Source organism: Dreissena polymorpha, chromosome 2, assembly GCF_020536995.1.
Source record: "Dreissena polymorpha isolate Duluth1 chromosome 2, UMN_Dpol_1.0, whole genome shotgun sequence".
In the NCBI taxonomy this organism is placed as follows: Eukaryota; Metazoa; Mollusca; class Bivalvia; order Myida; family Dreissenidae; genus Dreissena; species Dreissena polymorpha.
In genome coordinates, this window is record NC_068356.1 from 111,949,359 (window position 1) to 111,962,983 (window position 13,625).

Sequence of the window (13,625 nt, forward strand, 5' to 3'; positions counted from 1 at the left end):
CTAATTTACACACAAAAATCACCACTATGCAAGATATTTTGACAACAAAAATATATACATTGATCCGTAAAATAATTTCTCCTCCAATAAGCGAAAACGAAACGTATTACATACTAGTCGCCGCACTTCAATGCGACGCCAATAATAAAATAATTATTAAGTTCTATCAGCACATAGGGAGTTTCCAATTTTAAATGATGACCTTTTGTAAATATGACACAAATACTTTGTTAAAACTTTGCGTATTGCCAAATATTTGCTCAAACAGTTAAAAATGTCTTTCTATTGCGCCGCTTGAAAATACGAAGACGTATGCCACCGTAATTTAAAGGTCTGTGTTGGAGCTCGTTTCAAGGAACCAGCATTGTGCTCGTGACTGACCTATGTATTCCAAATATAGCCCGTGCGATGGAACAATATCTTATCTATTTCCCCCTTGTCTTCGAGACGCAAATGTCTTCATTTACAACCTGCGACAAGTAAATATCACCGCCTCCTAAACTGGTAAGTTTTTAAAAGAATGCCTTTTTCAGCTATGATTTTAAACATTCATTTTGATTAAATATTTTTGGAATTTCTTACTGTATAACTATTAAGCAATCAATGTTTTCATTTAGACCTTGTTTTAATATATATATATATATTTTAAAAAGAATAGGTTTGTACGCTCTATCTATTACACTTGTTAAACTATTTATGTTACGTATAATTGTACGTTTATGTAGTTATGTTTTATAATCATGAGTTGGCAATAAACGTTTATAGTAAACTTTTACTTTCAGCTCACCATGAAGCTTCTTGTATTGTGTTTATGCCTGACATTTGCAGCATCGCAGAGTAAGTTTTGTTCTGAATAATGTTTCTTTGGACATTCATGTTCCTTTAAAAACAATTCAATTACGAAAATATACAAGTAATATTAAATTTGCACACTCAAATGAGCGATTTCACATCGCAGAAGGTATTGGATGAGCGCGCATTCAAAAGATGACATTCATGTTAATTGAAAGCAGATTATAGACTTTAAAGGAAAAACAAAACAAAAAGCCGTGTAACATTTAAGTAAAAATACAATTTGAAAAGATGTTGGTCACTTGCAATTATTCCAATTTGCGTCGAAAACACCGAGAATACCGTGTCGTTTCATGTGTACCTGTTAATTAAATGTGATGTGACGACATGGCATATAATTGCTTTGTAACGTGTGTAAGCAAAAGTAGACAACAATTGATATGCTCATAAAGCACAACGGGGAAAACAAAAGTTTAGTTTCCGTGATACAATCTCCAAGTGTGGCATATAAACATATACCTTGTACATAAACATAGCAAACAGTCGACATTTTAAATGAGCGTGTTTACATAAACTTTAATAACTAAGTTTACCGTGTCTATCTTAACGCAAAGGTATACAGGACCGATTTCCGACCTAATTCAGAATGAAACATAACAATAAGTGATTAACAAGATCTATTAGCCCGTACTCATATTAAAAGTTTCAATTGTTCTTAAAGCATTATTATCTAACTTTCTTTTTTTAAATATTCTTTTTTGTGAAAGCATAGAATTTCTCCCATGATGCGCTCGCATTTAGAACGTTCCTCATCGCGATATAAAATACAACTTCACTTGAAGTGAAAATTGCTAATAAATCTCTTTAGAAATAAATATCTTTATACGGAAAGGATACATATGAATAAATAAGTATGTGCTTCCTTTTATTAAACACTATATTGCGAAGATAACCACACATATAAATAACTTACATTTTCAGAATTGTTAGGAAATAACAAATTGATAGAACATAGATCTACAGTCGTATAAAAATTAAAGGACGAAATAGCTTTTAAGAAAATTAGTTATAAATGGTATCCGAAATGAGATTTCTAAGCAGAGCCAATTTTAGCGTGACATAGTATGAGTCGTGTTCTGAGAAAACTGGGCATAATGCATGTACGTAAAGTGTCGTCCCATATTAGCCTGTGCAGTCCGCATAGGCTAATCAGGGACGACACTTTCCGCTTTAATGACAATTTTCGTTTAAATGAAGTATCTTCTTAGCAAAAATCCAATTAAGACGGAAAGGTGTCGTCCCAGATAAGCCTGTGCGGGCTGCACATGCTAATCTGGGACGGCCCTTTACGCACATGCATTATGCCCAGTTTTCTCAGAACACGACTCGTTTATTTGAGCCCCGCTCTGGTAAAACAGAGCTTAATGCATGTGTATTGTATAAGATGCATGACGGTACTTTCCGCCCACACTGCATCTTCCTTAAAGGGGACTTTTCACAGATTTTGACATGTATTGAAGTTTGTGATTAAATGCTTTAAATTGATTTTAAAAATTGGATCCAAAAAATCTCCAGTGTAAATAAAAGAATACAATTATAAAAAAAACGATTTAAAAAAAAGTAACCTTTAACTGGGCTCGAACCACTAACCCCTGGAGTCCTGAATGTAAAAGTCTTCCGCTTATACCACTCGGCCATCCATGCTTATGCTTTGAGGAAATGTATTTTTTAGTTTATATAAGCAATCCTCGTAGTTTCAAAAAATATAACGACAGCAACAAAACTTTCCAAATAATTCAATCGTGTCGCGCTGCAACGGTTTATAATTTTCAAGTTTTCAAATCGTCAAAAAATGCATATAATGGATATTTTAGAGCACGGTAAAGGTTCAGTATTACTGTTTCCTCACATATATCATAACTAAAACGAAAATTTGCGAATATGAAACCACTTGTTTTAATTTTGTCAATTTACCAAAACGTGGAAAGGCCTCCTTTAAGAATACACTTCCTTCATGCACGCAGTCGTACCTAACGAGCCTGTGAGGACTGCACAGGCTGAGCTGAACTAGGACAGAACTTTTATCACATGCATACAACATGCATACAGCCCCGTTTACAAAGAGCGCGGCTCATATGTTGTAATTGAACGTTTTCCAGACGGAGTGCCGTGCGGCGTCTCTGTGGTCCAACCTATCACCAAAAGAATCGTCGGCGGACAGGTGGCGGTCCCCGGCTCCTGGCCCTGGATGGTAACTACCCAAAACGACTGTCGTTGTCGTCGTCATCATCATCATCGTCATCATCATCATCATCACAACCACCACCATCATCATCATAATACCATCACCATCATCATTGACAACAACATCATCATCATAATCATCATCATCACCACCAAAACCATCATCATCATCGCCATCATCATAATCATAATCATCATCATTGTCATCGTCTTTATAAATAAATAAGTTCGTAGTATCCTTATCTTAGTCGTCATCAAAGTTGTCCCTATCGTCATAGTCACTATCGTCTTCAAAGGTTATCAAGATCATCATCCTTACCATACTTTCCTCATGGTCTGCGTCGACTTCCAATCCATCATCAGCTTCGTCTGTTGTCAATAGCGTCTACATGACAATTATAATCACCAGTACTAAGTTTGTTTATCGTCATTATTACCATCCCCACTTTTACCATATCATATTCGCCTTCATTGGTGTCATCGTCGAAATTGTCTTTTGTAGTCACCATCGTTATCACCATAAACTGTTCTAGCTTAAAAACAGTTGTGTGTCTTCTGTGTATGTCTAAACTGTTTACGCACTGAGAGAAATCTGTAATTGTTTTCAATCTAGCAGAATTACTTACCAGTACCTTTGTAGGTCTTAGTGGTGGATAGCCTTGGGTACATTTCTGGATCCGGTTCAATTATTGACCAGCATGTCATACTGACTTCGGCGCAGCATTTCGAAGGGTAAGCCACCTTGTTTGCAGCAGCGTTACTACATCCCACCTCCATTCAATTAACATTATAATTATAAAGCAGCTTCGAAGGCTATCAATCTCTGCGATTGTGGGTTATTTATTGTTATTGGTTTTCTGACTATGATTGTATCTGATATTATTATATAAATACTTGTATTTAAAATTTCACAATGTAATAGTGTGTTTGTTCTAGGCGCGTATAATAAAGTTTTAAATCAATAACAGCGAACATAAAAACGTTGGGATTAAACGTTTTACATCATTCTCTTCTCTCTGTGAAGCTTGTGAAAGAATGGAAGGAAATAAATCACTTCTCTCGAATAGTACACGGAAGAAATTTTCACGTTCGTCAGCATTAATCCTCGTCTTGCACTTTGACAGAAAATTCATTTATCAAAATTTAGATTTACCAAACAAATGCCAATCCCACAAAAGTAGACTAGTTGTTTCTTAGTGCACCTTTTTTCTCCGATCTTTTTATGCTCTGCTAACGCAATAATCAAAGTGCAAGAGGGCATACTGAAACCAATTAAAGATTAGATTATCTCAATTTGATTCAGTTAGTTTGATCATTTAATATGCAGTTAAGTTTGATTATAAGAGGACCGATAAAGTTCACATGTACTGCAAATGCTCGACACATTAATTAAAGGGGCCTTTTCATGTTTTGGTACATTAACAAAATATAAAAAATATGTTTCCGATTCGCAAATTTTCGTTGTAGTTATGATATTTGTGAGGAAAATGTAATGCTGAACGTTGTACTCTTGGTGTAAAAGTCAATCGCTTAGACCACTCAGCCATCCGTGCTCATACCATGAGTGATGTATTTTATCTTTTATATAAGCAATACTCGTAGTTGAACAAAATAAAACGACAAAAACAGAACTCCAAATTATTCGATCGTTTCGCGTTGCAAAGCTTTATAATTTGCAGTGTTTTAAATCGTCAAAAGATGCATATAATGGATATTTAAGAGCATGTTAAATGTTCAGTATGACTGTTTCCTCACAAATATCATAACTAAAACGAAAATTTGCGAATCTGAAACATGTTTTTCAATTTTGTTAATTTACCAAAACATGAAAAGGGCCCCTTAACACACACGAGATCCGTACAAAAATATGTTTTTATTTTATTTTAAAAAAGACAGGTTTCTACACTATTTCTTCAGCCAGCTCTGCACAACAGACTATCGCGCGCTAAAAATCATATTCAAACATAATACATATACGTTTGATTTGGAATTCCAAAAACGCATTTTAGTTGACAATTCATTAGAATCAATGCAACTGTATATCACCTCAACTTTCTAATTATGGGCATACTGGGGAAAATAAAACACACCACGAGGCGTGCAAATGCAACCCCTTTTATTGGTAGTCAAATATTAACAATTATTAAATCAAATATGGACTATGCTATTAACACTAGTAATGGATGTGGTTTTATACAAAATTGCCGGCCAATTAACCAATTTCTTAAAAAAATATATTCTGAAAAAAATACCCAAGAAATGTTTGAAAAAAACAGTAAAGTTGATTCTAATTTCTAAAAGTCATGTGGATAAATGTACAGATAATAATCAAAAGGTAACTTGTCTTAAATAAAAGACTTTTGGACGGTAACACAATTTCTGTCCTGATACGTTTATAAAGTTTTAGTTCTTCCTTTTTTATCATTTAACTTGGTTTCAGCACTGGCTACAGCGTGTTTGATCTGAACCTCCACCAGTGGCGGATCTACGCCGGCTCCCATAACATCAGCACCACGGACCCTTACGAGAAGACCTACCACATCCGGCGCGTGGTGCTACATCCGGGATACAACGTCACAAGCCTCGAGAACGATATCGCTCTGATCATCACCGTTGAACCCATGCAGTAGGTGTCTGTAAACCTTACTTCTCCCAAGTACTGTTTCTCATGGACCCATTTGTCTCCGACAGTCTGAAATTCATTAATCTCGCCACCTTCACAAATCTGATCGTTTCAATTGTCTTACAGAGAGTAAAGTTAATATATCAATTCAATGCACATAATACTTGTTTGTATTGGTCCTGTTGAAGTACATGGACAACATTTTAAAGACAACATACCGGGAATGCATGTTATGCTGTCCCTACAGGAAAAACTGTAACACCTCGTATTGAATATTGATGTCCGTATTTCACTGAAATTCATGAAAACAGAAGAACCACCAGCATGGCATTGGTTACCTTATTGTACAAGCCCAAATGATCAGCACGATTCTCTTAATAACTAAACAACAGTGTCAATATGCTTTTGTTTATCCAAAAGTGCGTGTGCATGCTTGTATTTAGAATTGACATACCGGTAGATACCATAAGTTTCTATACATCTCTTCAATTACTACTATAATTAAGCCTCGTTCTCGGATAAGGGGGCACACTGCATGTGTGTGTCTCTTAGATTAGCCTGTGCGGACTAATCAGGAACAACACATTCCGCGTTTTATGATTTTTTATTTAGAGCTCGCAAGTCTCTTCTTCGCGAAAATCCAGTTTGGGGCACAACGTGCCAGTTTAGGGCGCACTGCACAGGCTAATCTGGGACGACACTTCATGCACATGAATTAAGACCCATTTTCCCGGAGTGCGGCTCAGTTTATTTGTTGACTGTATACAGGTGGAACGACGCTACACGTCCGGTGTGCCTTCCGGACGCCCAGCACGGTTTCCAGGTCGGAGACAACTGCTACCTTCCAGGATGGGGAAGCACACAAAGTAAGATCCCCCCCCCCCAGTTTCATTTGAGAAACAGTCTAACTTTGATTAAGAAAAAATGTTTCTTTAATATTCAAGATTTTATTATTGTATACGCAAGGCATAACGCACTAAATTTTCATGTACTTTCTTCAGTGCTCGCATTGTGTGATGTCTTGGATATATGTATGTTTCACGTTCTTTCTATGTTTCGTGTCCTCACTATAGCAGTTACACTTCTTTTCTCACTTTAATCCCATATTTCACTAGTTTTTACCTCATTTAATTGTTATCTCACTTGTGTCTACTATTTGTCGCCTTATTTTTCTTTGCCTTTTCTCTTGCTATTTCACGTTCATCAACAATTGCACAGTTTGTACCAATAGACTATTTCACTTAATAGTAAAGTTCGCCTCGTGTATCAAATGATCTTTCACGTTCACCAGGATATACAAATTCACTTACTTGATCACAGACGGTTTCCCGTTATATATCACGTTCGTCTAATATTTCACTCACTAGTTCGCATATCATTAACTCTGTAACCTACCTATCTTATTGTCCCCCACAATGTTGTTATTATTGTCCCCTTATACAAGCCTCGTTCTGGGAAAACGGGGCCTAATGCGTATGCGTAGTGTCCTTCCAGATAAGTATGTGCATTCCCCATATGGTAATCAGGGCCGCCTTTTTTCGCCTTAAATGGATTTTTGCTAAAATTAGACTTCGGAAAAATACCATAAAAGCGTTTAGTGTCTACACTACACGCACATGCATTAAGCCAAGTTTTCCCAAAACGAGACGCATATGTCCCCCACAGACACTGGTAACGAGGAGACGCTGAACCAGCTGATGATGCCTATCCTGGACGACAGCATCTGCGCCAACCACTGGAACGACTTCCTTCCGGCTACGGAGATGTGCGCGGGCTACGAAAATCAGCAAAAGGACTTCTGCGCTGTATGTGTTAAAGGAAAGAAATGTGTGCACGAATTCACGATAAAGCCTCTAATCAGTAAAGATAACGAGGTTTAAAACTAAGTACCATGGTCTGGACACTGGGAAACCTTGCTTCTAAGCAGAATTTATTTCAATATTCACCTTAGAGTAAAAATAAGCTTGAAATTATTTTCATAATTGCCCGTGTAATTAAATTCTAAGGGCATATTATTTCTTTGCAATAATAATCTGCTTAAGTGGTTTAATAATGTTAATTTCTTAGTGAAGCATGAAAATTATGAACATCTGAAAAATATTTGTGAAAAGTTGAAAAGCGCCCTGTCAAACTACCGTAATAACTCTATGTTTTCGGACACTCTAAGTTTTCGGACACCCCCTTTTTTAGCAAAAATAATTATTTTTCATGACTCTTAATTTTCGGACACACGATTTTTCGTCCATTATTTATGTCTCAAAGTTTTCGGACATAATATTTTACAGCGCTATTTTACCAAATTTCGGTCCTGTTTTCGATATCTAATGACACTTAGATCACGGGGTTTTACAACCAGATTAACATCATAAAACATGGAAGGTGCATGCCTGAGGGCAACGGACCATTACATTGCGTTATTGGGTAAATAATCTTGTAAACCGGTATTAAACAATGGTTTCGCCCGATAGCATAAGCGTTATGACACTTACCAGGGGCAGTACCGATAAACAGTTCAATTATCTACCGCAATGGTCCTACCCCTTCTAAGTAAAATAACTGTGACAAATACTAAACGCTTCAAAGTGTGATGCACCCTATAGCAAGTTTTACGAACAATGGAAGGTGTTAGAAAACAACTACCGGTATCTGAAATGAACAAACAAAGAATTCATAGTTTGCTTTTTTGCGTTAATTACAGGTTCATACTAGCGAGTATCGGTACGTAACATTCTCATCTTTGAACTCGTTGGTCAAAGAACAACCTTGTAGTAACTTTCTGTCAAATAAATTAAGCATTTAAAATTATTTAAAATGCAGTGCAAATATATATAATTGTAATTTATACTATACGGCCTGGTATTTTACAAGCGCATGTTATTACCGGTAGTCGTTGATACAATTGACGCTATTTTCGGACACTTCAATTTTCGACTCTAAGTTTTCGGACACCTGCATTTTGTGAATATTTTTCGTATCTATGTTTTCGGACACGAAAAAAAAATTATTATTTTTAAGTGTCCGAAAACATAGAGTAATTACGGTAATGTTTTTTCTTATCTGTATTGCATTTTTCATCTTATTTATTTATCATAATCACGAGTAGCACGGAACGGATCGATAAAGCCTAGTGCAAACCCTGCCTTTTCGATCTACGTCGGTTTTTCCAGTTTTTTTTTTGTTTGTTCAATATGTTGGAAAATTGCATAGCGTAAAACCGCACGTACAACATACAACTTCTATTTACTAACAGGTGATATCGAAATGCACGCAGTCTAATAACTACAATTATTCAAATCAACTAAACTGTTCATCATAATCATAGTACACTTCGTACCATTTTTTAGGTCAAAGCAAACTCAAAAATGCTCCGAACAAACATTTCAAATATAAATCAAAAATATTTATACATATTTGAAAATAGGAAAAAGGTCACTTGCCATATAAGACAGAACCCGTGCAGACGTAAGAGTAAAAAGTTGTCTCTTTGTGGCGCAGATAAGTTTTACTTAGTTCATTATTGTAAACACGATTGATATGTGATTATCGAATACTAGTCACCAACCAACCATGCACTGGTCATGATCAGACGCAAACATAACCCCTAAAGGCAGTACGATGTCTAAGGTTAGCTGGTTGAAAGAAACTCGGCGGTAGTACGTAAAATTATATAAGTAATACAAAGAACCGTGGCACATTCACCGAACGTCAGTAAAGTTCACCACAGAAGCATAAACCAAACGGAGGAAAAAGCAAACATTATCCGATGAAAATGCCTACAAATAACAAAACCTTCACACTATACTGAATGTCCCAATGGTTAGGAAAATGTGGTAATCATACCACGGTCCCACAAATAAGCAAACTACGTATACCCGTATCGTTGCTAAAGGCTTTTACTTAAAATATTTACTCGTTTGTCTCCACTGCAGGATGACATTGGTGGTCCTCTTGTCTGCAAGAAGTCCAATGGGGCCTGGTATGTGGAAGGTAGGTTTAGTTTAATGACTACATTTAAATTGACTGGTCATATGGGCCGTCAATATCATGATAATGTCTAATTTCTAACTAGATCAATGCCATCCATTTTGTTATACGATTAAGATATTAAATGCCAACAGGCTATTAAGCTTAATGATTCTTCACTTACTCGACTTAGATATATAGTGCACATATGATATTTATATTATTATTCTCTTCCTCTACTAACCACTTGAATGATGCCTTAACCACAACAGCAAACTAATTTTGATTCAAAGGTATCGCCTCATCCGGCGGTGACTGCACAAAGACGACGGATTCTCCGGGTGTGTTCGAGGACGTGACCCAGTACCAGGACTGGATCCTCAAGACAATGGAGGAGTCTGGCTACCCCTACCAGTACTAGAGGGCCATGCCTCAAACCCACCTCTCCTCTCACACCCTAACTTGACCGGATTGTCTGGCTTCCAAGTGCCATACATGTTTTATTTTCACTTTTCCCCCAATAAATCCATTTAATTGCAACTTTATAGTTTCATGAAAACCACGTCCGATATATATTTTTTTCTTTTAAATTACCAATGACCACTATTTTTAGAATTCAAATGAACATTTAAATTGTAATTGTATAATTTTCTGTTCGTCACGTTCGATTGGAATTTCCAAACCAATATCTTGGTATCATTGACATTTTGAGTTTTTTTCCAAATTGCTTTAAACGTGTTCTGACATTTTGTCATAATTCAATTTAACTCGAATTGAACAAGGTTCTCTGCATGTTCACATTCACCATAAACAGTGCAAAAAGATTCTGCAAGTTTTTAAAATTATTTTTTTACAACTGTTTCAGAGATTGTTTTGAATCATCGAACGGTTTTCGATTATGATCTTTTGCAATTGTACAAGTCTATGATATTCAAAATTGTACCGCTTTTTAATTTTTTTTTGTATTTATCCGATCGCATTATTCGATAGATTCGTTTCTGTTGCCATTTTATAATTTGTCGATTGTCTTGTAATATTCGTAAATTGAATTGCACTTCTTGGTTTTCAAGCGTTTGCATTGAGACGGTTTTAAATTGAAATTTGTCTGACATCAGTTTTTTTTACCGACATATGTAGATAACGTTTGCTGCAAATAGGATTGTTGTGACTGCAAGAAATCAAACGTAACAATTACTGCAATAAATATTTTAGTGTCCTTCAAATCGACTTGTGCATTACGGTGAAAATTCGACAAAGTTTACTATCCAAACGTTGTTTTATCTTCCCTTTTAAGCAATGTGCATAACGCTGTCGGTGACATACTTAATTATATTGACAAAAATTGAAGACAAAGCCAGCAAACATACTATTTGGTGAAGATTCTATCTAAATGTTTAGGAAAAAAGAATGTTAATGGCGATATTGCCAGTTGTAAGCACATGTATGACCAAACATCTGCAGTTTCTTCCGCGTTTTGGATGCTACTCGAAGTTAAAAAAGAGATGTGTTTGTTAGAAACACAATGCCTTACTGTGCCGCTTTGAAGCCATATATTTGACCTTTGACCTTGAAGGATGACATTGTCCTTTCACCACACAAAATGTGCAGCTCCATGAGATACACATGCATGCCAAATATCAAGTTGCGATCTTCAATAATGCAAAAGTTATGGGCAATGTTAAAGATTTCGGACGGACAGACAGTTCAACTGCTATATGCCACCCTACATAACAAGAGGGCCATGATGGCCCTGCATCGCTCCACTGTTTTTACTTTGCGAAAAAAACGTGTAATGCGCATGGGTTGAAATGTACTCAAGCAAATTGTGACTTTCTCTTTCTATCCCTCGTCCCACTGGGCGCTTTAAGTTGGAAGGATAAGCATTTTTATATATGGAAATGTTACTACCGTGTTAACTAAACAGACAAAAAAGCCTGGGAATTGTTGCACAGGTCCTTTGCTTATAACGTAGGTACATTTATCTCTCCAAAATATATTGTCGTTCTTTCTATTTCACATATTTGTAGATGCTGAAGATCAAATCTACGCATTTGATTTGAAACAGATTCACAAGACCCATAGGAATCAAAATTCCTTAACCCTTTACCAAACAACACATTTTGGACTTTCCCAATTTGAAAGAGGTTGCAGACGTCAATTGAATTAAAATGGAATATTAAGGAAATGATCAGGTAGGGTAGAAATAATTGTGATAAAATGAGAAATTGCTCATCAACCCACACATCCCTAAGACCAGCAAGCCTGAGAATATTATGATAATCTAAAGATTATTTCTTTATATTTATAAATGTATTTAATTAAGTAATACATTTGACTTCTAAGATCAATTCATAACTAATATTAAGAAAATTATAAAATGGTCAGAAATATATATGGATTGTTGAGCAATTGACAATCATTTCAACAATTCATGATCAGTCAAGATTCACAAATGGAACAATGAATCATTAGTTATTAAAAAGCAGCATATACGATAGTTAAGACATTGCACTTCATTAATTTCAACACCTTCTCTTCGATACAAAGTTTGAATTTACCGTGCAATATCATATATTGACTTTCCTTGAAATAATTATGTTCATGGAAGCTGTGTTTTTAAAATCAATAATATATTATTAAACTGGTTTTAACACTATAAAAAAGACATGAAATTAACATGTCATCCAAAATATTTTCATCCGGATATATGGTCAGTTTCGACATATTTAAATAAAACCCGACTTTTTTCAGTTTATAAGAAAAACATTCATAACACATGTTCTTACTTCAATGCCTTTGTAAGCAGTCACCATCTGACCTAAAATGGCACTAAATGACAGGGTTTTATCTCATGTTTACAAGATGTTGATGTTGTTGTTGGTCACAGCCAAACAGCCGCAGTAATCTCCACTGGTAAACGTCATATGTTCAGTTTTGTGACCCCCCGGGGCCGGGTCAAATTTGAGCCCAGGGGAATAATTTGAACAAATTTGGTAGAGGACTATAAGATATCACAACATACCAAATTTAGTAGCCCTAAGCTCTATAATTAAGAACAAGAAGATTTTTAAAGTTTGCACAAAAAAGGCCTTATTTAAGCATATGTTCATTTTTGTGACCCCTGGGACAAGGTCAAATTTGTTCCTAGGGGCATAATTTGAACAAACTAAGTAGAGAACTATTAGATGTCACTACCTACCGAATTTGGTAGAAATAGGCCCAATGGTTATGGACAAGAAGATTTTTATAGTTTGCACAAAATGGGCCCGATATAAGCATATGTTCAATTTTGTGACCCCTGGGGAACGGTCAAATTTGATCCCAGGGGCTTAATTTGAACAAACTTGGTAGAGGACTATAAGATGTCAGTACATACCAAATTTGGTAGCCCTATGCCATACGGTTATGGACAAGAAGATTTTTAAAGTTTGCACAAAATAGGCCTTATATAAGCAAATTTTCAATTTTTTGACCCCCCAGGGCAGGGTCAAATTTGACCCCAGGGACATAATTTGAACAAACTTTGTAGAGGACTATTAGATGCCACTTCATACCAAATTTGGTAGCCCTAGGCCCAATGGTAATGGACGAGAAGATTTTTAAAGTTTTCACAAAATAGGCCTTATATAAGCAAATTTTCAATTTTTTTACCCCCCGGGGCAGGGTCAAATTTGACCCCAGGGGCATAATTTGAACAAACTTGGTAGAGGACTATAAGATGTCACTACATACCAAATTTGGTAGCCCTTGGCCCAATGGTCATGGACAAGAAGATTTTTAAAGTTTTCACAAAATAGGCCTTATATAAGCAAATGTTCAATTTTTTGACCCCCCGGGGCAGGGTCAAATTTGACCCCAGGGGCATAATTTGAACAAACTTGATATAGGACTATAAGATGTCACTACATACAAAATTTGGTAGCCCTAGGCCCAATGGTTATGGACAAGAAGATTTTTAAAGTTTGCACAAAATAGGCCTTATATAAGCAAATTTTCAATTTTT

The 13,625-nt window shown here is 35.9% G+C and overlaps 1 protein-coding gene across 1 annotated transcript; it reads left to right on the forward strand.

Annotated features, from left to right (window-relative positions):
- The first annotated feature begins 391 nt into the window (after positions 1-391).
- On the forward strand, positions 392-10,162 carry LOC127868531 (chymotrypsinogen A-like). The gene is made up of 9 exons (XM_052410377.1): positions 392-504; positions 783-837; positions 2,952-3,043; positions 3,677-3,768; positions 5,477-5,662; positions 6,428-6,525; positions 7,325-7,464; positions 9,589-9,646; positions 9,916-10,162. The coding sequence occupies exons 2-9, from the start codon at positions 789-791 to the stop codon at positions 10,041-10,043; spliced, it is 843 nt and encodes a 280-aa protein (XP_052266337.1). The 5' UTR covers positions 392-504; positions 783-788; the 3' UTR covers positions 10,044-10,162.
- The last annotated feature ends 3,463 nt before the right edge of the window (positions 10,163-13,625 follow it).